This window comes from Canis lupus, chromosome 1 (genome assembly GCF_048164855.1).
Source record: "Canis lupus baileyi chromosome 1, mCanLup2.hap1, whole genome shotgun sequence".
NCBI lineage: Eukaryota > Metazoa > Chordata > Mammalia > Carnivora > Canidae > Canis > Canis lupus.
In genome coordinates this window covers 50,314,207-50,341,053 of record NC_132838.1, presented here as the reverse complement: position 1 = coordinate 50,341,053, position 26,847 = coordinate 50,314,207, and the positions used below count along the sequence as shown (strand labels likewise).

General features: G+C 45.1%; 1 protein-coding gene across 2 annotated transcripts in view; it reads right to left on the bottom strand.

Moving 5' to 3' along the window:
* SLC22A3 (solute carrier family 22 member 3) overlaps positions 1-26,213 on the bottom strand; it is an 88,702-nt gene extending 62,489 nt beyond the window's left edge. The window contains exon 1 of one of the 2 annotated variants that reach the window (XM_072829929.1): positions 25,757-26,213. In XM_072829929.1, coding sequence (XP_072686030.1) covers positions 25,757-26,167 — 411 coding nt within the window. In that variant the 5' untranslated portion in view covers positions 26,168-26,213. The remainder of the gene's footprint in view (positions 1-25,756) is intronic. The other variant, XM_072829919.1, reaches the window with a different exon arrangement.
* Positions 26,214-26,847: the final 634 nt, after the last annotated feature.

Here is a 26,847-nt window from a genome sequence, read left to right as displayed (position 1 = left end):
TAACACATGGGGCCTCTCCCAGGCCATCAGACGTTCCTTGCAGAGGAATTCCAGGGTGGAGAAGGAGACCCATCACATTTTACTAGATTTTAGTTTCTGTCTTTCAAAATCATTGTCAACACGTTTTTCCCACTTGGAAACCACAGTTGCCAAAGATTTCCATAATCCAGTCTGAACATGGAGTAACATGTACACATTTTAAAGTCTGCCAAAGCCTATGTTTTCTAAGAACACAGTCTTACGACACAGTCAGCCAAGCTGATGAAACGCAGCAACAGTGCCACATGAAAATTGACTTCCCCAGAATATGAAAAGTAGCTCACAGATTTGAAATCTCTGGCATTTTCCCAGTTTAATATGTGGGTTTCTTCAGCTTCTAAAATTCACTGGATTTTGGTGTGAATATCCTATCACCACCTCTCTGACTCTATCACAACATTCTAGAATCATGTAGGCCTTAGTTTTGTTCACAATTGGAGACACTGAACAGACAGTCCTGAAGCTCTGTGCTTTCCTCTTCTGATATTTTCTGATTCTGAGAATGTGGAGTGTCAGGATAGAAATACCAGGTTACTCACATCCTTAAAATAACCATTTGATTAGGAGACAAACAAACAGACAATGAAAAGTTTTAGAAGAGAAACATCACATTAAATAAACCCGCAAGAAAAGCAGAAGCTATTGTGAGTGTGAGTCGATGAAGTCCTACGAGGTTAAAATTGATTCAAACAAACAAAAAGAAATCTCTAAGCCAAACCTGAGCTTCTTAGCAGCTTGTGCAGATGGCCTCTCCTCCTTTTGTGTCTTGTATTCACTTCTACTTTGTTTTTTGTTCTCTTGGTGGTTTGTATTTGAAAGCAGGAATAAATGGGACGTGACAACAGATTTATTTTTATAACATTTCCAATTGCTTAGAATCAGGAAAGAGATTTGAGAAACGCTTAATCTTGGGAGAGTTCTGGCCAAGGAGAGCTCCAGGGAAGCCCTGGGACAATGGATCATTGACTAAACCCCTGCTGGAGAGCACAGCTCTGCAAACGTTTCCTTGTTGTGACTGTAAAGTTTATAATTATTTGACAAAGTCGCAGACCCAACTTTGTTATCTAATCTATATAACCGAATGGTGTTCTAGCACACACATGCGCTCCATGCCCAACAGTGTAGCATCAGCAACCTGGCCATGTGATTCTACACATCCAAGTGGCCGGTGAAAAAGGACACAGACGACTGTTAACCCTGTGGCAGGCTTCACATCTGGAAGGCCATCCCCACCTAACATTCACTGCACACCAGACCTTAGATTGTTTTGTACACACTGTCACATCGAAGGCCTCCAGCAACCCTGTGAGCTGGACGTGATTATCATCATCATTTTACGGACAAGGAAACTGAGATTATAGATCGGAAGGGAGTTAGCAGTGACATACGAATCAGTAGGCCGATTATCATATCCATCCCTTCATGCCCTAGTACATCCCAATCTGTAGCCACCCGCCTACCCTTGCAGGCTTGGACAAAGACATGCCGTTTTTAAAAATTGCTGAACTATCCATTCTTCATTTTAGCAGGTGCCACAGATCATTCTTAAGCTGCTTTTACTTGGATCAATATATAGTGCAGCAAATATCCAAAATTCTCTTGTTTGGGAGATTTTTTAAACTCTTGTCATTTTCCTTTAAATAAATGTTAATAATTACATAGGCTTCAATAAACTATCTCTTTTTAGTAAGTGAGCAACTGCCATCATATTTTTACCAATTGATTACCTCATATTTGCTCTAAAATTTTCTGCATGGGCAGCCCGGATGGCTCAGCGGTTTGGCGCTGCCTTCAGCCCAGGGTGTGATCCTGGAGACTTGGGACTGAGTCCCACGTCAGGCTCCCTGCATGGAGCCTGCTTCTCCCTCTGCCTGTGTCTCTGCCTCTCTCTCTCTCTCTCTCTCTCTCTCTCTGTGTGTGTCTCTCATGAATAAATAAATAAAATCTTTAAAAAAAAAAAAGTTTTCTGCAACTGGTATCATACCAAAAAAAAAAAAAAGTCAGTATCATACCAGTCTGGTTTTTCATGGTCTTGAAAAAATGCTCTTGCTGCTTCATCTTGCTCTTAGAACCAATTGCTTGGTGGTGGGGGGAAGGTGCAAGCTCTTGACTACAAGAGTTATGCATGCATCTTGATCTTAAAATTATGTTTCTTTTGAAAAGGAGAGAAGGTTCTAGAGTAGAGTGTTACCTTGGCCCTTTATATCTTTTACTTGGCTCAGAAAACAAGAAAATAGAGCATTGCTAAGGTTGTCTTTATTATGTTGAAACTTACCGAGGCATTTCAGAAAGGGAGTCATGCTAGTTTTGTACACTGAGGTGGATCTGGAGGTTTGCAAGCCAGATCTGGCTCTGATCTGGTCTGAGAAATTCCTGGAAAGAGACAATGCCACCAGGGTTTAAGGTGACCATGTGGTCTTTCCTGTGGTGCTGTCCACCTACCCGCTCGGGAAAGTGTTAGGTGTGGAACTTCCAAAGCTAGCCACTCAGCACCCACCTTCTGTCTATACTCTGGCTATACCTGGGATGCAGAGCTGCTCCACCTGTTGCATTGTGTGGCTGATACATATGAGGAGACAAGACACATATTTATTTATTTATTTATTTATTTATTTATTTATTTATTTATTTATTTATTGTGATTCATTTATTTTAATAACTTAGTGCTTAAATCCAAGATTGGCACCCATCCTAGAGGAAGCCTAAGTGACCTCCCTGCTGCCAAGTCTTTTTTTTTTTTTTTTTTTGTGGTAGCCTTTCCCAATCCACATCTGCTCCAAGCTGGAAAGCAGAGCCCCCAGAGATGAGCACCCTGGTGCCAGGAAGGCATGAGTCGTGGGAAAGGCCTGCATCAGAAAACCCAGCATCTTCTCACTAAAGCTAGGTGATCTGGGGTAAGCCGGGGAAGATTCCTCTGTCCCACCAGATATTGCCACATTTAGAATACTCCCAGACCTTGTATTGTCCAAGCCTGAGAGAGGTACATGGTAGCCCAGCATGGTATAAAGAGAGTTCATTCATTCATTCTTTCACTCATTCATTCAAAAGACGTCTACAGACTGCTCCTGGCTGTGAGGTATGTTGCCAGGCACTGAGAGGGAATCAAGGCTGGGCTCTGGTTTGCCAGAAGCTTCCAGTTGAGCATTAGTGATGTAGTTGTATGTGAAAGAGAATACAAAGTGGAATGTGTTTAAATGCCATAAAAGACCCACAGAATGCTATGTAAGCACAGAGCAGAGACGAGTTCCAGCTGGGACACACATGTCAGGAAAGGCATTTTGGAGGAGACAGCATTTGAGGCACCCTCTGAAGAGCTGGCTGCATCTGTACACACAGAGATGACGTGGGAGCGAAGCGAGTAGGGCCAGCAAGGAGACACAGGAGGAGAAGTGTAGGGCAGGACTGCAGTATAGAACTAGCTCACCAGAAAGCGTGGCCATGAGACTGAACAACAAGGGGCATCTTCATAGCTCTATATACTTCCCAAAGCATTTTATCCTCCATTATTTTGTTTCAAACAAAATATGGACTTAAGTCTTAAGATTCTAATTACGTTTGTTTTCATGAGGTCTCAACTGAAGAAATAAGTTTAAACACTATACAATACTACAATAAGTAAGATATGAATGCTTTTACTAATGATTAGAAAGTGAAAAGTAGGGAGTATAGTATAATTCAATCAGGTGTATATACTACTTGATCAATGCCATGTTCCCCCTGCCCAAGCTTGATAAATAACAATATGAGAGCACTAACAACTCCTGGTTCTAACATTGGCTATCCAGGGCTCTCAGTGATTAGTTTTTAGAAAGACAGAGATATAACAAGAAGTTCATGTGGATGCCCACCTATGTAGGACAACTACTATAAATGGACCAGAAGCCCACCCCAACAGTGGCTGCCCCTGCAGAACTTGCAGCCTACCTAAGGATTGCTGAACCAGAGTTCTCACCCCACAAACTTGCCATGCTGCCATTAGGAGGCAGGATCTAACTCCCCCTTCCTGGAATCCAGGCAGGGCTTGGGACTCTCCTGGAACAAACGGAATGCAGCACAAGTGATGCCATGTGACCCCCAAGCTAGGCCATCAGTAGGGATACAGCTGGAACATGCAAGGAGCCATGTGCTGCTACATGAAAAGTCTGAGGCTGCCATGCCTGCAGGAAGCCCAAGCTACATGAGGTGGTCAGGTGCAGACAGGCCCAGGTGATGTCCCAGCCGACAGCAGGAACCATCTGGTAGGTGGTTCCTGCTGCCAGCCATCAGGTCATCTCAGCCTGTGAACCTTCCTACCTGAGGTGACACAACACGGAACAGAAAGAAGCACTGCCTGTTGGGTCTCTTCTGAATCCCTGACCCATAGATTCTGTGATTAAGAGGCAGTGGCTGTCATCACTATGTTTTAGCATAATTTGGTTACACGGCAATATTATGTGGGATCTCAAGTTCATCGATAGTGGTTTATTTCTTTTAAAAAATCCAAAGTAAGTATGACAAAATGCTAACATTTGTTCACTTAGGACAGTGGTATATGAATAAGCTGTTCTTCAAAAACTTTTATATTTTTTAGCTGAAAAGTTTATATGAAATATGTTTGTATTTGTAACATAAAATACAAATTGCTGAAATTTCCAGTAAATTTCTAAGTGCTGATGTTAAAAAACAAAGAAATTCCAAAAGACTCATATATAAGCCTATTTGTATTTTATTTTGTGCTCTTTTTAAAGATTTTTAAAAAAAGATTTTATTTATTTATTCACAAGAGACACATAGAGAGAGGCAGAGACATAGGCAGAGGGAGAAGCAGGCTTCCTGCAGGGAGCCCGATGTGTGACTTGATCCCGGGACCCTGGGATCACAACCTGAGCCGAAGGCAGATGCTCAACCACTGAGCCACCCAGGTCCACCTTATTCTGTGCTCTTAAGGATTCAAAGATGGAGATGAAGATTTCTGTAAAGTGGCCCATAAGAGTCATGAGCACCTATTGCTGGAATTGCTTGGATAATGGCTCCAAGCAGTAGTATTTCCATAATGGTTCCCCTTATACTTGAGTGGAAGAGTTCCATAATAGCCTGGAAAATGTTAACATGCTGCAGCAACATTTTTACAAGATTTTTTGAAATGCTAATGGATTTTGGCCTCATCGAGAAGGTTAAACAAGTAAACACAGGCATTTGAGGATCATTCGCCAATTCACTAAGTCAGCCATTGAGGTTCAGGCTGTTTACAAACAGAGTGTTAATGAAAAAGTAAAGAACAATGGAGAAAATGAAATTATCAATAAGAAAGTCTCCTAAGAGCACCCACATTCTAAGCAGGCACTTAGAAATATCAGCAATGGTGGAGATAATGAGATCCATGATAGTTAACCTTAATTACATCAAGTAGATTGAATATTTTCTGCAGAGTTGTCTCCAGATTTTGGATCGTGGTTCCTGGAAGTATGCAGGAACCAGCAGACAGAGGCCCGCCCCGCTGTGCCCATCTGTTTGGATGTCCTTGGCCTCAGTAGACAGTATGCTGAGCAGGCTGAGGTGAGACAGAGGTACTGGGAAGGGACAGGATGAGCAGAACAGTGAAATATGAACTGGCGATCATGATAGCAGGGTCACTAGAATATGAATCATGTCCCTCCTCTAAACACAGATGATGCTTTGTGTGATACACAGGACCAGGAATGAGGGTTGAGCTCCACGGTCTCTGGAGACCTTGGTAAGAGCTGATGCTGTGAACTGTAGGGATGGAGACAGTATACTGGTTTGAGAGGAGAGTGAGGACGTGGGAGCAATTAGAGCAACAGTCCTTTCGGGAAATGTGCTTCGAGCGGGGAAATATGGGTACTCAGCTGTGGAGAGATTCAGACACATGGGAAGGTGTTCTAGAGATGAGAGACACTTGAGAAACCTTAAAAGTGGTGGGCAAAAAAATGCCAGTGAAGGACACAAGGAGACAGGGTGGTGGTGGTGGAGGAAGCCAGTGCCTGAGAAGTGGGCGAGACCAGAGCACAGGGGGAGACAGCCTTCCTGGGGGAGGGGTGTCAGGACAAAAGGATGGGAGCGGATACAGGTAAATTCTTATACTGGCAGGACACTCAAGAAGCTTCTTGTTTCAAGTCTTCTATGTCCAGGAAGTGGAGAGTGAGGGGATTTGCTAGGAGTGAAAGGCAAGAGTGGGTGTGGGGAGGGCAGCTGGAAGTTTGTAGAGAAGACAGACCATGGAGAAGGGGTCTCCAGAGTGAGAAAGCCAGGCAGCACCAGAGACCTCAGAACCGGTGTAAGTTGGAGCCTGTGGCTACAGTGGCACAGGGAAGGGGTCCGCATATCCTGCTCACAGGGCACCCCAGTGCCTAGCACGTGTCTGGTCCGCACTGGCCACTTCATAGATACCTCCTCCAAAACAGCATCGCAGAGGATGACAGGGCTTCCAGCATAACTTTGGGGGTGAAGCAGCTGGCCTGGACAGGGTCCTTGTGTAGAGCAGAGGAAGGTTCCATTACATTCGACAATCTGCTCACAGGCAGGTGAGGTCAATGTCAGACTGAGGTACCTGAACTTCATTTCATGGACAAAAGAGAGCCCCAATTGCTCTGTGAATAGATTTGTGCCATGACCAATATGCTGTGTGCATAAGACCCACCTGGTGTCATACACGTTGGGCTAGCTCTTTCTCAATTGTGGAGAAGGAGCCTCAAGAGTGAGGGAGGCCAAGCAGAAAGAACAATTGAGAAAGAACCTACATCAAGGAGCAGTACGCTGCATTTTTTATAAAGATTTATTTATTTATTCATGAGAGACATAGAGAGAGAGAAGCAAAGTCACAGGCTGAGGGAGAAGGAGGATCCCTGCAAGGAGCCCGAAGTGGGACTTGATCCCGGATCCCGGGGTCACGCCCTGGGCCAAAGGCAGAAGCTCAACCACTGAGCCACCCAGGCATCCTGTAAGCTGCATTTTTAAGAACTAAACCTCATATGAAGCTTTAACTTGAAAAGAGTCATGCTTTCGAGTGTAAGGTGAGCCAGTCATAATACTAATGAAAAAAACATGAGCTAAAGCCAACCTCTTTCTAGATCAAGTAGTTCTCAAAGTGTGGTCTTGGGACCCACAGCATCAGCAACACATGGGGAATTGGAAATGCAAATTCTCAGGCCCAACCCAGGCCGACTGACTCAGAAACTCTGGGGTGGGGCCCAGCAATCTCAGTTCTCACATACCTTCCAGGTGGTTCTAGACTTTGAGAACCACTGTTCTGGAGATAGGTGGGTAAGGACATGTCACTGGCTTGGGTGAGGCTGACCTCAGAAGGAACCCAGCTCATACTGGCCTATCTTCATAAGCTTTGGAGAACAGAAAAATAACTACTTCCATCATAAGGCTATTTTGATGCTAACACAATATATTTAAAGCACCCAGAACATAGCTAGCTACTGTTTTTATGACTAAACTAAAATTTGGTAACCAAAATAACCCAAAATAGTACATAATCTCAAACACCTAGGTGGTTCATGAGTCAAGTAAGGGAGGCTATCACATGGTTAAGAAAAAAAAACACTATTATGAAACAATATAAACAGGACAAAGCAAACTATAATATGGTCTCTAACACATATAAACAGATTAGCTATTAAATCAGGTTAGAATCAAACCTTAATTCCTGCTAAGTGGAGCAATCACCTTTTTGATTATTCAGAGCAAACAAGGCAAGGTCCAGCTTTGTTTTCTGATTTTGTGTTGGGTGAAGAAAAGTCCTCTTCTCACATTATGACAGTTTCCAGACTGAGTTTTCTTGATGCCAGAGGCTCATTCTCCCCAGGCTATTTTCTCTGAACAACCCCCTCTTTTCTGGAGGCTTTCATGTAAGCAACCAAGTAATTGTTTTGGTTAAGAAATTATGAATAGTGTTCTTTCTCTAGCTATAGGATTTCACAACCTCTAATAAGTGGGCCTTACTGAGAAAGAATCTAGTGCTTTTTCCTTTGCTGAAAACCTAGTCTCATTTGTATGCTTTAAGGTTGGCAGATTTGACTTGTTTCTCAGTGATCCCATCAAGTTGAACAAAACAACAGCAGTGAATTTGAACGATTGATGTGCATTCTGCTCACCAATTTTAAATGTAGTGTGATCACAATGTTAACTTGGCTTTACCTCTATTTTAGTGCTGCCTTTGGCAAAAGAATATCTCCATTAGTCAAGAAAAAAGGTAAGCAGCAGGACCTAGAAGGTCTCTCCTTTCAAGGCCTCTGCATAAGGCAGTCTCTGCTTTTCAACAACTGACTCTCCAGGCAAGGTTTACAAATATATGATTGAAATCACACAATATGCACACACTCATATCCTAGCCTCTCCTTTTAACTCTATATTGTATCTAAAGCATTTCCACATTATTGCTTTGTAAACATAGTTTTATCATTTCTGTCATCCTGTATCAAATGGATCCACTGTGTTTATTTAACCATATTCCCCTCTATTACATGACCAAGTTGTTCACAACTTTTCATTTTTTATACATCTCGTGAATTTCTTTTTCTGCTTGTAGTCCAGGTGACCAACTGTCCCAGCTTGCCAGGGACTCTGCCAGATGCAACACTGACAGTCCTAGGTCACAGGAAACCCCCTCAATGACAGGAAAACTGGACAGCCGGTCCCCCTAGGAAAGCCCCAGCTGCAAGCAGTAGAAGAAAGTGGGGGCTGGAACGCAGAGCACAAGATTATGAGGGTAAACTCCACAGGAAAAGTGGGGGATTGAAGGCAGTTCTCTGCAAGGAAGTAGGGGGCAAAGGAGTCTAACGTGAAGCGGGGCAATATATGGCAGCAGGGCACCCACCTTATGCAGGTGTTTGGGAACAGACAGGCAAAAATCCAGTGAGCAGGACCCATCTAAGACTTCAGGACAGAGTCTGTTCAGGACCTAAGGATCTATGGGTCCCGGGTTTGGACTCTCTCTGAACCCCTCTGAATCTCTAAGGCTCACTTGCCTCCTAATCCAGCCCGGTGGGAGTTCCAACTGCCTGATGGAGGCTTCCTCTCCCAGCTCTTGGCCTCCTGCCCTTGACCTGCGCCCCTGGCCTTCCACCACAGAGCTACCATGCTCCCTCCGTTGGGTAACCTAAAGCGTGAGCAAGTTAATGCCTGGGGAGGGAAACAGCATACTTGGAGGCAGGAACCACTGGATCGTCTTTCCCTTTTCTCCCTCCCTACTCTCTGTCTTACCCTCCTTGGCCTGGTTCTTGGGGGCATGTGGCACATGGCTTAAAGGATGTAATGGTAAGGCCCAATGGTAAGGTGGCATACTCCCTTCCTTCCCCCCCCTCCCACATCCCCCACTTATGTTCCTTGGCTGTCCTAAGGCATTAGGTAGCACTTATACAAACCCTTGCTGGGAAACTCAGATGAAGACAGTACCTCAATGAAGAACCAAAAGACAATGAAAGAGGACAAACTGAACAGGAAAGTAATGACGAGCCAAGCATTTGGTTTCTGGAAGAGCTGCAGATCTGCCCATTCATAGGACTTCAAGAACCTAGTTCTCCCAAAGATCTTGAATAATAACTGTTCCTTCTGTCTTCCTAAGTAGGAAGATTATATGATGTTGGAAGACAAAAGCAACACCTGGAATTCTATATCTGAGAGCACATAAAAGCATAATAAAAGCTGTGGATTAACTAAAAAGCAACATTGGGAATGCACTACTGGACTTGATCGATCTATTACATTTTAGTTGTATTGAACTATTACATTAGACTTTTGAGATGGAAATTGAGACACACCTTCTATGTGACGTGTCCAGGAAAGGCCTTCCATCTGTGCCCCAGTGGTCTGCATCTGGGAACACAGCATCCCTAGGTGACCACTGAATCATCTCTGTCTTTCAGCAGTGCTGCCTCTGACCCCCACATGTAGACAGCTTTGGAGGACATGTCAGGCCAGCTGTCATAGGAGATAAAGACACCTGCAGTATCAGGACACTTGAGACATATTTAATCTCTAAGGTGCAAATGTACTCATAGATTTACTTTAAATGATGCTCCGTGGTGTACTGAAATTTAATGGAGAGAAGCTGAACAAGCATTAGGAACAGCAAGTGCCCAACACCTTCCCAAGAAAATGTCTTCTATACGATCACATGCAGGGCTGACATTTCAAACTCTGAGTGAGTTTTAAGACATTTTTAGTTAGGTTGGTTGTTTTGATTAAAAAGTAAAATTTTAGATCTGGAAGGGATCCTGGGGAATATTTATCCTGTGTTTTTCCAAACATTATTTTAGAAGAACTCTAGCTCCCCTCTTAGAAAACAAAGCAATCTTAACACCAAAATAAAACTGATAAAAGTAGAACTACCCTGCTGAAAGGAGTGGGTATGGCAAAGTCAAAGACTAGCAAAACACAGTTTGTGACAACCCAAGAGATTGCCCATCTAGATTTCTAGGTTCCAGGCCAATCCATTCAACAGGCTAATGGCTGGGGTGGTTTCCAAGGCATCTATTTTATAAGACCCCTGGCTTTCTTTGGCAAAGAGATATAAACGGGTTTTCATCTCTTTTGAGCCTTAAGGGAAGACGGTTGATTCTAGTCACTGGCTACACAGGATCCCTGTCTTATTTTACTGATTGATTTTAATTTATTGCTATTCCTATTTCATCCCATCCCCACAAAGAAATCATCCGGATGTGTTAAGGTGTATCTTTTTGTTCGTCTACATGTGGAGTCGGTATTGTTTTGTGTGCACATACTTTTAATTTTATGTAAATGGTCTTGTACCCTAGACCTCTCTCTGTTTCTCATTTTTTATTCTGCCCTATGCTTTATGGGCCATCCATGATGCTATGTGACCATGTAATCCATCATTTCTGATTACTGCATGGGGATATATCCACTACATTTCAGATTGCCTCCAACTCTCTGGAGTTGAGGCACCCTAATACCTGCCTCCTGATGGATGGATGGGTTTGAGAATTTCCTATGGGACTTATGCATAGGAGTGGAATTGCTGGGTCATAGGGGTCATAGTACATGTATGTGGACACCTGATTGACATCAATAGTTCCAGACTGTTCTGGAGAATAGCTGCAAATCCCCTCCAGTAGTTACCTGGCAAGTTACCAACACTTGGCATCGCTGGATTTTATAGTTTCTAACCAGCCTAATGCATGTAAAACGCTCTCTTGTTTGCATTTTTGTTTCTCTGATTACGAATGAATCTGCATTGCCTCTTATGCTTAATGGCCTTTTGAATCTACTTTCATGAAAACTGTCCATACCTTTGTCAGTTCTTCTACAAGACTTGTTACCTTTTTCTTGTTGATCTACAGAAGTCCCTTTTATATTCCAGAAACATCAGTTAATCTCTTGTTGGTTCAGACATCAAAAACATCTTTTCCAATTCTCCTTCCTACTGCTCCAGACATGAGACAAGTTACTTAATATCTCTGTACCTTACTTCTCTTTCCTACAAAACAGCACATGCCTCACAGGATGCATAAGGATTAAATGAGTTGACTATTTACTATGTTTTAATGTTCTCTGGTAATTAAATAAGAAAAATAATTCCAAGCAGGAAGGTGCATTAGTAACTATAAGGTTATATGTAGTATATTACTGAATGGCTTTGTGTCCCTATTGGGTATTAAGCTATTTTCATGGATTAAATTTTAGTGTCTACTCAATGTCAAGAGACTGAGTTGCTTAACATATAGAGCAATTTAGCCCAAATTCACCTCCACTCCAGCTTGAATCCCAATACTCATGATTACTGGCCCCTCCATCACTGTCGTGTGCTCATTTCATAGCTGGAGAGGTACTCTTGGTCTTTTCTCTCTGAGGCCATTTTCTCATGACAAGACAATCAAACTATGACATGATATAGCCATTGAAAACTGCCCAAAAATATGAGGCAAATTTGTCTTATTGACCCTACCAGAAAGTAGGCATAAGCCACACCAGTGCATTCTAACACAGCACCTTTAGAGAAGCTTTGCTGTCCAGATTTATTGGAGGATTTCTGGTGCTTGTGAAAGGCAACACGTGGTAGAGAGGGCTTCATGTTACCATGATGCTTTAGTTCTTCTCAAAATCCCTCACTCAAAAGGGGGCCAGGGAGGTAGTAGTGGGCAGAGCCATGTGCATGGCTCTGAGCGACCGTGGATAGTGACCACTCTCCCTGCAGAGCCACATGGGACCTAGGGAAGTGGTGGCTGTGAATGGGTGCCAGGCTGCCATCCCAACTGGCCAGAGAAGAAGCACATTCTACACTGGGGCTAGAGGGCTGCAGGGTGTACCTCTGGCTGTCCTTCACTCACCAATGACTCTCCCGGGCAGCAGCCTGCTCTCTGGGGACACAGAACGCAACGCACCAGTTCCAACGACAACCGCTCAAACTGTCACCTCCAACAGTGCCTCCTACTCCCAAATAACAGCAAATAAAACAGTCACAACTTCAATCAGGTAGGCTCTCCTTTACATAAATGCGAGTAAAAGCATTTTTTTTATTTTTTTAAAATTTTATTTATTTATTCATGAGACACAGAGAGAGAGATAGAGAGAGAAAGAGAGACGGGGGGAGAGATATCAGAGATATCTCTGCAGAGATACAGGCAGAGGGAGAGGGAGAAGCAGGCTCCAGCAGAGAGCCCAACGCGGGACTCGATCCCAGGTCTCCAGGATCAGGCCCTGGGCCAAACGTGGCACTAAACCGCTGAGCCCCCCGGGCTGCCCACATTTCTAGATGCTGTCAGGTTTTCTGCCCATGTCCTGTTTTAGGGAAGTTCAAAGCCCTACCTAGCCCAGTGGTTCTTACCTCTGCTCTGTGGCAGCGCATGGAGTCTGAGTCAGTCTGGGTCCTGCAACCCTAGACCAGACCAGGCACACTCAGGACTTGGAGGCGACATTTAGTAACAAAGAGCAAGAGGAGGGAATGAGTGTGGGCTTACGACCTCTCTAAGCATGCTGTCTTGAGTAGACCTCTGAGCCACCTAGACAGGGCTAGGGACTGTTAATTCCAGGTCATCACTAGAACAAGGTGCCTTGGGAAGTTTTGCTAAAGCTTATGGCTCTGACCTTGTATCCTGGATCTTTATTACTATGCCCTAGCTATACCAGCTGCAGACAGTGGATCCCTGCCACATCCCTTAGTGCCGAGTCTTGGTGGCCTGCCCAACAAAAGCCTCCCTTGGACCTCGGTGTTTGCCATCCCCTCTAATTTCCAAACCCAAGCTGTTCTCTGTGCCAATGTCCTAAATATCTATAATCAACAATACCACCAGCACCAGGCACTCGGCGCTTGTGAGGGGCCAGACAACGTGACAAGTGCTCTGCATGCATCATGTGTATAAGCCTCCCATCAGCTCTACACAACAGCTAGTATTCCCATTTCTAAGAATCCGAGCTGGAAAACAACTCTAAGCAATTTGCCCATCTTCACACAACTAGTTATGTTGCTATGTTCTCATCCACTTATTTGCCTTAGGAGATAGACCTCACTATGCCAGTTCAGATCTGAAGTTTGATCATTTCTTCACAGAATTTTGCAACCGTAAATGATCATTGTCTATTTACCTACAAAGGCAATCTTATGTGGTTTGGTAACACATTTGACTTGGTTTCGTTTAAAATCAAAATTCTTCTGTATGTGCCTTATACACATACATCCCAGATATGGGATCACAGTAATCTCATAGGGATGCTGCGTGGCTGACAAAAGATGGCCTCAGATAAATCGATCACATCACTATCAAGTTGCCGAGACACACAGAGATCAAGAACTTCTGTGGGGAAAGATCTTGGAACAATGTCCTTTACACTACAGGAACTCTGAAATTTCTTCCTTTATTTGACTTTTTAAAAATTGGTGCCACATTACTTTTAATTAGCTTCAACTTAATTTTCTCCCCTACCTTGGATATTTAGTATTTTTAATTATCCCTGTGACTTCCATATGAGTGTTTGCTTTGAAACATTCACTGGAGAACAATGAAAAAGAACCAGTTTCTCAGTAGATGTCTGCAAAACAATGCTTTTAGAAAATCATCTTCTTTGCTCCACACTCTTTTAATTCCCATAAATGCGCTACGATAAATGCGCTACGATCAATCTTCAGAAGGGGAGGTCCTGGCGCTTACCCCTTCTGTTTATGTCTCCGGGGCATCAGCTTATGGCATCCCTCCCCAGGGGCTGGAGACACACATGCTGTCTTTCATCTTGTGCCGTGGGCCGCACAACGCTTCCAGTTGGCAGGAGCCCCGTGAAATCAGAGCCACCCTGTGCGTACATGGGACATAAGCAACAACTGAAAAAGGCGCCTGAGACATGAGACACTGTCAAGCCGAGAGGATGAGGAGAGCATCTAAGACAGGAGCTGTACTCTTGGAGGGGGCCCAGGCTGCTTTAGGTAAGCACTGTCCGGATACGCTCTCCAGGTCATGGATACTCTGACTTCTCTCGGGACGGCTGCAGTACCCTCAGCCTCCTTAGCTCATGAGCAGGTGGGCCGTCCTTCCAGAAACTCAGCAACACTACCAGCAAAAACTTTCAAAGCCATCGGATTTCATTGAGACCAAAGAGCCTCACGGGTCCCACTGCCTGAGAATCAGGGCTGGTAATCTGTTTCGTTTCCTTACCTGCCAAGGCCCTAGCTTCATCTGATTTCTATAAAGACCTTCCTTGAGTCTTCCAGGCACCATTGTGTACCATTTCTTAGAAAACCACCATTTTCAAAGCCTGCCTCTGTGCCTCATAAAGCATGCAGTAATGAAATAAACTTTCATTCCATATAAAATAAAATGGCATCCCATATGATGAGATACTAACTTAAGTCTTACAGGTGAAACTCTTTTTTCTGCATTATGAAGTCAAGAAAACTTAATTCTGTCTCAAAATACAACTGCTAAAATAGCTGCCAGCATCCCAACAAGAAAAAACTCTCTAATCATTTGTGTGAGGAGAGCAAGAGTGCTAGTTTGCTGTTATCTGCACCCAGGAAGAAGTGCATCTAACTACTCACATTATTTGAAGCTTCCAAAGTTTGTCTCTGAACTATTTTCTATAAAACAAAGTCTCCTACACCTTTTCTAAGGTTTTGTTACAAATAAACACAAGTTAACAAAACCCATAAAAGAAATGTTATATACCCCTAAAGAGATGCAACCTTGTCAGAATTACTTTAAAATACTTAAGTGTTTTAAACGTGTAAGCTCAATGTCAAGTTCAATGATTGAGTGTTGATGATCAGATAATTGAGGCCAAAAGGTGTGAGTATGGACAGGCTGATGAAGCTCTGGCTCATTTTTCCATATCACTGTTTCTACTTTTGGCCCCAGTGATCATTGTTAAAATGGAAATCCAGAGACCCACCACCTGCCACTTGGCCATCTCCCCTGCTCCTGCCCTACAGCAATGCTACAGAGAGTCACCTGCCTCCCAAGACAGGATTTGACAGCATAATAATCACCTTTGTTTCTGAAGTCCAGGCTTGCATCCACCCTGCCTCCCCCTGGGCGTTTTCATTGCATGGGTGGCCTATGGCATGGCCCACCTCAGAGGCTCCATGAGGCCCTAGGGTCTAAAGTCAATGTTAAAGAAGGCAGGATGGGTCATTGCTCCAGAGTGCAGGGACACTCATCCATCCCCTTCCCCACCCCTCTCCTCCTGTGTACAACACTCAGAGCACAGCATTCCCACCAGGAAGAAAGTTGCTCTGGGAAGGAATCCATCCTAATTCCCAGAAACTAACACCTCTAGGCTTTAAATTAGCTTCATTCCAAGATATGTTCCCACTCTTGTGTGGATGTGACAACCCTGATCTCAGGGTCAGGAATTAAATACATCAGGGACCTGATAATGAATTTGGTGGTAGAATGACAGAAGAATCTTGGAAATCCATTGACAATTGACTGCTTTACTCTGAAAGAGAAACAGAAATTCACAGATGTTGCCCACTGTCCCCAGTCCCTCATAGTGATCTACAACGGGCTCTGAGTCTTGGATCAGCACTCTGTCCACTGCAGCATCTGCTTCACTGATGAATCAGAGACTACGGTCCCAGCTTTTAGAAAATATTCAACAATAATCACGATGCTCATTCCCTGACTTTCATTTTTAATTTCCCCAAACACTGTTTTTGAAGTTAAATTACTGAATCAATCTTACACTTTGCATGATGTGCTGCACAGAGCCCACACTATCTACAGAATTTAAATACGAGAATTTGTTAAAATTACATTTATTATTCACCTTCTTCTTGGCTCCTAAAGTTCACGCCTGTTTTTTTCTCTGTTACTATGCAAGTGCCAGCCTCAACGTTGTTTTGTTTTACTCCTAAAGAGTAAAAGCACAGAACAGTTAGAATGCAGGAGTCCTGGGAAAGCCAGGATGGATCTCTCACCCAGAGACCATGGCATTTCCATCATCTGTCATTCTAAAAAGTTGTATCGGGAATCTTAAGAAACTTTGCTCTTCCTCATAGACAAGAAACAAACTTCCTTCCTTGGCTGTGGTTCAAGAAAGGAAAAAATAAGGAAGAGTGTTAGAATGGCTTTACTTTGTTCCGAAAGGTAGGCAGTGTCTGCTCCCTCCGTGGCTTTGGAGAGCTCAGCACTTTGTCTTTGAACTGTTGAGAGCCAGGCCCCTGTGTGCCCCTCGCTGACCCAGGCCCCGCACACGTGCCCAGCTGCTCCTGGAGTGTGGCTAGGTTGAAGACACAGATGTGCCAGAAAGTGCCGGGACAGCTGAACACATAGCCCTTTCTGCACAGTAAACGTCAGCACATAACAATTATGGCCTAAACGAGCCAGCAGTTCTATTCCCTGGTTCTTTTCATGTTCCTGGTCATATCCGCCAGATTAGGATTCTGGGGACTACAGATCCCATGTGCAAATAGGAGACAGAGGTGCAGTCTGTTACTCCTCTGCTCCGGTGGGGGTTGCAGGGAAGAGGGCAGTTTCTGCAGGGCTGTGGCCACCTGAGGATTTGTCAGACCTCATGGGTGTGAAGGGGAGCCCCATACAATGCTACCTATGAAACAGCAAACACCAGGGAATAAAACTAGTGAAATTTATGTAAAATCATTACTGAAAACAATAAAACACTGCTTAGAGAAGCTGAATTATGCCTAGAAAAATGTAGCAATATATCAACCCACTGTATATCAATTCAAATTATAATTATTATAATATACTTATAAAATACACTAATATATAAAGTTAATAATATATAATAATAATAATTATCAATTCAAATTATATCAATATAGCACATTCAATATACCAAAATTGTTAAAATGTCCATTTTCTCCAAATTAAAACATAAAATGAATGTAAAAGAGAAAGAACGAGCAGAAGCCCTGTTGGGAAGAAGAACTTATTTTAATCTATGAAGGTCAATTTCAGGGTTGGCTTAACCAAAACCATAAAAGGGGTCAAATTTGTCACTCAATCCTTTTCTTACTGATTCACTAAATTGATCCACAAAAATTGTTACATAGCATGTAATTTCATCACAAATATTTACTGAACATGGTCTCTGCCCTCAAGAAACCTGCAGTCTGACAAGAGAGGCAGTGATGAACACAATCAGAGGGTGTGTGCTGGCGGGTAGGGGGCGAGTGGAAATTATGGAAGGTACTTCTCGAATAGGTAACTCCTAGCTGCATAAAAAATGGACTGGCCATGGGCACGTGGGTGGCTCAGTTGGTTAAGCATTTGACTCTTGGTTTCAGTTCACGTCATGATCTCTCAGGATCATAAGATCAAGCCTTGCATCAGGCTCTGCACTCAGTGCAGAGTCTGTTTGAGATTCTTTACCCACTCTCTCCCACCCCCTCCAACCCTCCCTCTGCTCACATTCTCACACTCTCTAAAAATAAATAAATAAATAAATGTTTGTTTGGTTTTTTTTTAAAGATGGGATGGCCATATGGAGAAAGAGGAAAGTTATTTTGGGAAAAGGAAACAGCATGTTCCAGAGCCTGGGGAAGGCAGCTGGACATGCCCTGGAGGGGTTGGTGTACTGGGTGCTGTAGAGGCCAGGGGCCTGTGGGGCTGTAGACACCCATGAGCAGGGACAGGGTGGCCTTATGAGCAGATCAAGTGGCGGATTATCTTGAAAGAACAAGCTTCCTTACCACGTAACCAGGTACAGGCAACTTATAGGAAATATACTCAAATGTTTTATTAGTCAGGATAGACTCACTCTGAATTGCAACAAACAATCCCCGAATCTTAGTGGTTTCATACAAGAAAGTTTATTTCTCATTAATTCCACATTCTCATGCAGATGAGCTGGAGGGGAGGATGGTGGGCACTCCTCGACCACCCCCACAAACCCCCCACAGGCTTTCAGGAATGGACCTCCTCCATAAAAGACTTCACCACATTTTAGGGCTTCAGCTTTCTCTGCTGGCAGGTGAGGGAAGCAAGGAAGATAGTGGGATTGCCAGAAGGAAGGTTATTCTGGCTTGCAGGCCTGGCAGTGTCATATATTACTTCTCCCATCTTCACGGACCAGAACTCTGTCTGATGACCTATCAGCTGCAAGGAAAGCTGGGAAATAGACCTAGCTCTGGCTCAGGGAGGAAAAATGCAGGGCATTCTCTGCCCTAAGGGCAAATTAGTGCCCAAGATACATGTTTGCTTGATTTTAATATTTAAGGCAAATTTATTAGTGATGTATTTTGCTAGACTAGAGCTCAGTCTAGCAAGGTCAGATCTGGTACACCACTTATTCCCTCTCTCCTTCCCTAACCCTACCCAGCTCAGGAGTCTTTACAAGTTAACAGAAACCAATATTTTTGCACATCGCTTATGGCCAGGCACAATGACAGGCACTTGGATGCAGCTGTCTGACCAATCAGTGTGGTCGGTGTTATTACTCCTGTTCTAGAGCTGAGGACACCAAGGCTGAGGCAGGTTCTGTGAAGTTGGAATACAGAGGAGTTGACATTTAGGCCCAGATCCATCAAATCCCAAAGATACACCAAAAAGTATAGATATCACTGTCATATCTGTTGGATATCCCACTCGGTTGTGACCCTGCCTCTGCCCCGAGCTACACTCTCGGTTTGCCAAAATTCACAGGGAGTGTGGTTTAGCTGTGGGCACCAAACTCCAATCAACTGCAGGATTTCACGGTCAGCTGCCCATCTCTGGATGGCTTCAAGCTTTCTGTAGGTAAACAGCAGCATTTCACCAGATAAAATCTGGGACTCCTGCCTTCAGGTAAAGGGGTGATGCTTCTGATCCAAGGTCTGCAAGGAATGTGTTTGGAGGAACTGACACTTGCTTCAACCACACATAAAACAGTTTCACTCATGATATTCTCATCATGCTCCTCATAAAGAAACACCCAGCATGTCCCCATGTATTGCTCACGGACCGCCTGCATGGGCTTTACATGCTTGTGAAAAATAAAGATGCCCAAACCCCACCTCAATCTTTTGATTCCAACTCTCTGTGGGTGGGTCCCAGGAATGCACACCAACAAGTACTCCAGAGGGCATTTAATAAATGGCTATAGAGAAAATGGTAACAAAGATGAGAGAGTAAGAAAATGAAACATCCTGTTCCTCATATATTTGTCTTCCATTCCTCCGTGTCTTCCAAGGCTGAGGTCAAGGTCAGTACCCATTCTGCTTTGATTTATCCTCAATCAGAAGAAGGCACCACTTCACCACACCTATCACACCTCACCTCAGATATGATGAAAAATAAGATTCAGCATAAAATATAATTTGTGGTGAATTACTACTGCTTCAGGAAGTGAGGGAAAACCACATACCTCTGATAAAAATAAAAAGACAACAATGACAGATTCAGCTGTTATTGATTCACCCAGGAAGTTTGGAAAGGAGAAAGTGAGTCCAAATCAGTACTGTCCCCCAGCTCAGAGGAAGCAAAGGAAAATCCTCTCTCGTTTCCCAAAGAGATCAACCACCGGGGAGCTTACAATCCACAAACACTAAACACACAACAAATGAGAGATTTATAACACCAAAGGTTTCAGATAGTGTAAGGGCCAAGAAACAAAATAAAGAGTAATCATATGTGAAATACTTAAAGAGATTAAAAAATGAGCAATAATGAGAGACTACCAATAAATGGCCAGGCATATTTGATATATAACAAATATAACTTTGATAAATGAGAATGATAATTGTTGAAATACAAAGTTCAATGGGTGGATTAAAGAGCTGAGCTGATAATGCTGAGTACAGAGGCAATATTCTGGAAGGTAGGTCTGAAAAAACATCTCAACTATACATATAGATATGGAAGTGGAAAATATGAGGGAGATGTTAAGGGTCATGAAGGATAGCAAAAGAAGGTCCAACTTATGTTGAATTAAGGAAAGAACGGAACAGGGAAATGAAACACGGAAGAGATAATGGCTGAGAATTCCCCAAAATTCAGTTAAAAGAAATACAATAATTGGTTCTTTCAATGACTATTTTTCAGGTGCCCTTTATATGCCAGATGCCTTTTTTTTTATTTTTTATTTTTCTTATTTTTTTTATTTTTTTATGCCAGATGCCTTTTAGAGGCAATGTGCAATCAATCTGGGCCAATATAAGAAGTAGCCACTTAGATACAACCTGAACAAAAAGGATGCTGAGACTGACAGCATATTTCTCCAAAGCAAAATGAAAGCTGTAAGATAGAACTAACATCTTCAGGCAGCTCAGGGAAAATAATTGGCAACATAGAACTATTTTCCTAGCAAAACCATCTTTCAAGAATAATGGGGAATAACAGCTGACTTGGTCGGTGGAGCATGTGAATCTTGATCTCAGGGTTGTGGGTTTGAGTTCCATGTAGAGTGTAGAGTTATTACTTAAAAATAAAATCTTTTTTTTAAAAAGAATAACAAGGAAACAAAGACATTTCCATATAAACAAAAACCGAGAACATGTACCACCTAGAGATACGCACCAAAATTTTAAAGATTTGTGTCAAAGGAAGGGGGAAAGGAGATACTGTATGAAATGATAAGCAGATAAAGTGTCAATATAAACCCAAGCTTATATGCTCTACACAAAGACCACAAATTAAGAATAAAAAAGGAAAGACCTAGAATATTGCCTAAGAATGCCTGTAATACAAGGGGTGAGTGGCTGAGTCAAAGTGTTGAAAGCTCCTAAATTGTTGAGAAGGTTGCAGTATTAAATTCAGGCTCTGTTAAGTAAACATAGTAAAATGTCAAGGGTAGCCACTAAAAGAACTGCAATAAAGGATTACATTCCAAACAAATAAAGGAAGGAACAAAATAGAATAAGAAAAACAAATTGAAAAATCATTTTTTAAAGGGAGAAAAAGAAGCATAGAAAGAACAAGACAAAGAAAAATAATATGATACAACAAGCTCAAACATACCAATTAATACAATAAATGTAAAGAGACTGTGCATACCAGTTAAAAACCAAAAACCAGTTAAAATCAAGCTATATGCATTTTATAAGATACATCTAAACTCTTAGAACATGGGAAATTTGAAAGTAACAGATAACAAAAGATACAACAGGCAAATATTAACTAAAAGAAAGCTGAGACAAAATAGACAGTAAGACAATATACATCATGGATTTTAGATAGAGTCCCTACACACTAGAAAAAGGTTCAATTCACTACGCAGGTTACAAGCAAAATCTAAATTTGTAAATACACGCATCCAATAAAATTGCTCCATGTATGTAACTTTTTAAGTCTGCTGGAAATACAGGGAGGAACTTACAAATCCACCAACATAATGGCAAATCTCAATACTTGTTAATTAATCTTGACAGACCAAGCAAATGGAAAGTTAATTAGAATCTAAGCTATTTTAACAGCACATGTGACAAGCTTCAAATATGGGATATCTGTAAACCCTGTCCCTGATTGCTAAAGACTGTACATTCTTCCAGAGCATGTATGGAACGTCTATTAAAAATTGACCTCTTAAAAGCCAAAAAGCAAACTTCAGTAAAGTCCCAAGAAGCAGTGTCACACAGACCATGTTCTCTGACCATACCAAATTTAAATTGGAAGTTAACGATTAAAAAGATAAAAACATCATGGGCCAAAGATGAAATAATAATGAAAATTACAAATGCTGAGAATGGAATAAAAAGTAAAACCTGCATTTCAAAACTTGTCGGATATGGTCAAAAAAGAACATAGAAGGAAATCTATAGCTTTACCTATTTATACGAAGAAAGAAGAAAGGCTGAAAATAACTGAGCATGCCTCGAACTTCTGTGGAGAGAAGCATACCAAAAGCCAATCCAGAAAACAAGAACAAATCATAAAGAGGAGAAATTAATGAAATAAAAACGAACAGTGACATATGTGGGTCTTCAAAATAATAATAAAACAGATGTCCTATGGGTGATGTTGATTCAGCAAGAACCAAGGGAGGCCCAAATAATAGAAACACCACTGTGCAGAAACAAGATCTTTCTAAAGCAACCAGAGCAAATCAGAGACTGAGCCCAGATTAAAAGTTGGGCCTGGAGAGACTTTCTCCAGTACCCACAGCAGTGCAATTCCATGCTTGACAAAGTCAGAGGACAGGATGCTGGTGGCACTGATGTCTGTGGGATGACCTACGGGGTTGGCCTTATGTCGTGGGACAGAGAGGCGTGAGAAGCAAAGCAGAGACATGTGAAGCCCCACAAAGCAACCACCACTCTCTCCAGCGTGGCACCTACTTCCCTCAACTGGACTGTCCTTTTATTGTGGGGGAAAAGGAAAAACAAGAGTTATTTGAACTATTTTTAAAAGGTGCTCTGAAGCCCAGTTCAGTGAGACACTAAAGAGAATCTCTTTTTCTTTCCTTTTTTCCCTCCATTTACAGCATACAAGCAAACATTGAAAAGTCCTAGCATCAATTTCAGAAATTTACTCCCTAGGCAATGAACTGGAATATTCGAGTGGTGGGGGCTCAGACTTTTCTTCATTCTATCATGCTTTATTGCGACCAGTATCTGACAAGCAGACAAGGCTGATTCAGAAGTTAGAAAGTCTGCCCTGAGGGAGTTGCATATAGATGAAAACTCTACTGCCTTGCCTTGAGCAAGAGAAATAAGTGAGGGGGCTGGATTGAAACAGCCCTGCACTTGGCACTGATTTCTGATTTCACTCCTTGGAGCTGTTTCACTTTGTAAGATGGAAAGATAGTGGGTGAGGCTCAAGTGCCTATCCTACAATGTTCACATCAAGAGGAGTCATTCTTATCCGCTGGTCTGGCTGATTATGGCTGATTGTGTTCCTGATTTGCCACAAAATGAAATATAATGGCAGGCTGGCCAGAGGAATGAAGTAAATATGAAGGTTCCATGGGATTCCCTGCAGCTTCTAAAGCGTGAGTGGTTATGTTGCGTGGACTTGTCCGGAAGACTTCGATCACTGCATGGAGGAGAGGAGAATTATTTACACTTGTGATCCTTAGATCTCTACCCAACTGGGCCACTTAAAAGGTCTGGGACTCTGGTAGATCCTTCCACATCTCCTGACTCAGGTATCTCTTCTACAAAACCAGGACCATGATATCTCCCCACAGTGGTGCAAAGATGAAGCATAGTAGTCATACGGAGACATTCTGGAATCTGGTCTGCCCTTCCACCTTCAAAACTCTCACGATTCACCCCCCTTCCACGATTAGTGTGTTAAACTTTGTGTCTGTAAAAGTGCATTGGGAACAGTGTTAACCAAAGACAGAAGTAAAGTCCCTTTAATCCTGACAGAATGTGGAAAAACAAAACTAAATGGATCATATTTAAAACCAAAGACGGTAAAATATTAGCCAAGCAGAACTCTGAGAGAAAAGGAGTTGCTCTGAATGGCTGAACTTCCTGAATGGGATGGGGATGGGTCCTTTTAGGAATCAAAACATTAAAAACAAACCAAAAGAAGCAAATAATTTGGGACCAAAAAAAAAAAAAAAAACCCTCTCCAATATACTGCAACAATTTGCTGGTTGTCTTAGAGAGTGCATGCTGAATATCATTCTACTTTTCCTTGAAAATTTTTGTCGTTGCTCTGAGCCCCCTGAGCAGCCATCCAGCTATAACACTGATGACACTGCAGGACTGTAAAGGGCTTAATCCAACCTCTAATTTTACAGATGAGAAAGCTAAGCTCAGAGAAGTTAAGTGATGTACCCAAGGCACACAGCTAGCTGCAGACGGTGCCACAGTAGGTCTCCTGACCTTCCACTTTCCACATTGCCTCTTGGGAGCCAATGACCTTCATAAGACCCCCTGACCCTCCTTGAAATAACCTCCAGAACCCCAGAATGTTTCTCAAGTATTTGGGCATTAACTCCACAGATTTCTATGTCTGTCTTCTCCGATGTGCAGGGATCACGTTTGCTCACAGAAACCCCACTTGAGTGTGCATTTTGCTTTGAAGGCTCATTTTATTCTTCATTTGAGGTTTAAATGCCCTCAAAAACCAGGTGCCTTCTCTCCAGAGTCCTATCTTCCAGTTTACCTGGGAAGTAAGTGCTAAGCAGCTACGCTAGATGGAATACAGGCTGCCATCAAACAGTTGTTGCTCTTGGGAAGTACCAGTGATAATGCTCTGTCCTATGGAAGTCCACCCTCGGGCCATTTCATCTATGAAATCCCTAAGGACACGATCGCCCTAGTTCATGAGGCAGTCCTCATCATTACTCACAGATTAAGTAGAAATTAAAGTACCCAGAACACCACACACACGTTGCCTGGATGGGCTGCCATGGGTTGTTATATCTCAACAGTACTTAGCATTGGACCATACCCACAGGGCACCATAGAACCTGCAAGACCTCAAAGATCTAGAATCCCAGCACCAGAGACATGAGGTCACCTTTAACAGTGACAGTTTTTAGAAATTACTCTGATCTATGGTCGCCCACCAAGTTCAAGGAGAGTGCTCATTCCTGCCGCCACCCAGCCTCGGTGGGGAGGCAGTCCCCACAGTTGAGCTACAAAGATGAAGATGCAAACTGTCATCGCAGCCCAGCATGGGGGCACCTAACCGCCAATGCCCACTGCCTGCCCCAACACACCCAAGGAGATGCGGGGCGGCCACCCCCAGGAAGGGGGCGGGGGTCTGCCTGTAAGGCTCCTAGCCACTTCTGCTACCTTCCTATAGTTTACTGGGGCGGGGGGGGGGGGGGGGGAGGAGATTAAAACTCTTAATTGAAAACCTCAGCGTTCCCAACGTCTCTCAGGCGTTGCTCTTTGCCCCAACGCAGTTTTTTTTTACCAAAATCGTGCCCACGGACAGCCTCGACCTCTGTCCCCCGTGCATTTCCGATCATCATTTGGGCAACCAGAGGACAGACCGTTCGCCCTTCCTTGATCCCCTTGACCACCACAAGCCAGTCCGGCCGGGCCCAAGCGAGTGGCGGGCCCCAGAGGCTGCGGGTCGCCTCCCCCCCGCCCCCCCTCCGCGAGTCCGCCCATAATTTCCCACTTTGTGCACGAACCGGGCCCGGCGACAACCTGCGCGGGACGGGGCGGGGCGGGGCGCTCGGGTCCCGCGGATGCTCGCGCCGCATCCCCGACCTCCGCGTCGGCGCCCAGCTCTCGTGCACCCGACACCGAAGCATCTGTCCCGCCACCTCGCGGGCCGGCGGAGGGGAATCCGCGACGGGCCGGTCGGAGCGCGGGGGGCAGCGGGGCCCCGTCGCGTCCCGTCCCGTCCCGTCCCGTCCCGTCCGGGCGCGCCCCGCCCCCGGGCCCCCCGCGCGCGGCCCGCGGCGCCCTCACCTCGCTGACGATGGTGGAGCGGGCCTGGGCGTAGCGCCAGCCGCCCCGGCACGGCACGAGCGGCGCCGAGCGGTTGGGGAAGGCGGCGAGCGGGTCCGCGCAGCTGAGCGCGCCCGCCGCGGCGCTGGCGTTGGCCGCCTCCAGGAGGTAGCGCCGGCAGCTGCGGGCGCCGCGGGGCTCGGGGGGCGCCGTGCGGTTCCACTCCTCCTCGGGGCTCCAGCCGCAGCGCTCGGCCAGCGCGGCGGCGCTCGGCCCGCGGCACCAGAAGCGCTCGGGCTGGCTGCCCAGGAAGACCACGCCGACGAAGAGGAAGGCGAAGGTGACGCCCGTCAGGCACAGCAGCAGGAACACGCGCCGCTGGAAGCGCCCGAACTCGCCGGCCCTCTGCAGCGCCTCGTCGAAGGAGGGCATGGTGCGCGCGGCCGGCCGCCGCCGGGCCCGACTCCGAGTGAGCGCGGGCCCCGCCGGCCGCCGCCTCCCCCCCCTCCCCCGCCGCTCCCCGCCCCCGCCCCCGCCACCCCGGCCCCGCGCTCCCGCCTCGCGCCCCTGGGCGCCGCGCCAGCCGCCGCCCGCCCTCCGGCCCCGGGGCCCCCGCGCCCCGCGCGCCCCCCGCGCCCCCCGCGCCCCCCGCGCCCCCCGCGACGCGCTCCCCGGGGACCCGGCGGCGGGGTCGGGGTGGGCGGCGCGGCCTGGCTCAGCGCCACCAAGCGCCGGCCACCCGGCCCGGACTGCGAGTGACGGGCACAGCCTCCGGCCTGGCGCGCAGCTCCATTCGGTCCCTGCCAGCAGCCTGCTCTGCGCTCGGGCCGGGGCGCGCCCCGGGGGGGGGGGGGAAGTGCCAGGGGCACCCGCTGCGCTCTGGGCTCCGCGGCCGCGGCCGCGCGGAGGGGTCCCCGGGGCGGCCTGGGGGGGCGGGGGACCTGCGCTCCGGGCCCCGCGCCTCGACCCCGGGAGACCCCCGAGCCCTCCTGCCCTCGGTGCGTGGAGGCCACTTGGCTACCCCATGGCCCGGCTGGACCCAGGCAGGATTCGATTTTGGTCACATCTCAGGGATTGCCCAACTTTTTTTAAAAAGGCGTCTGGGCAATCTA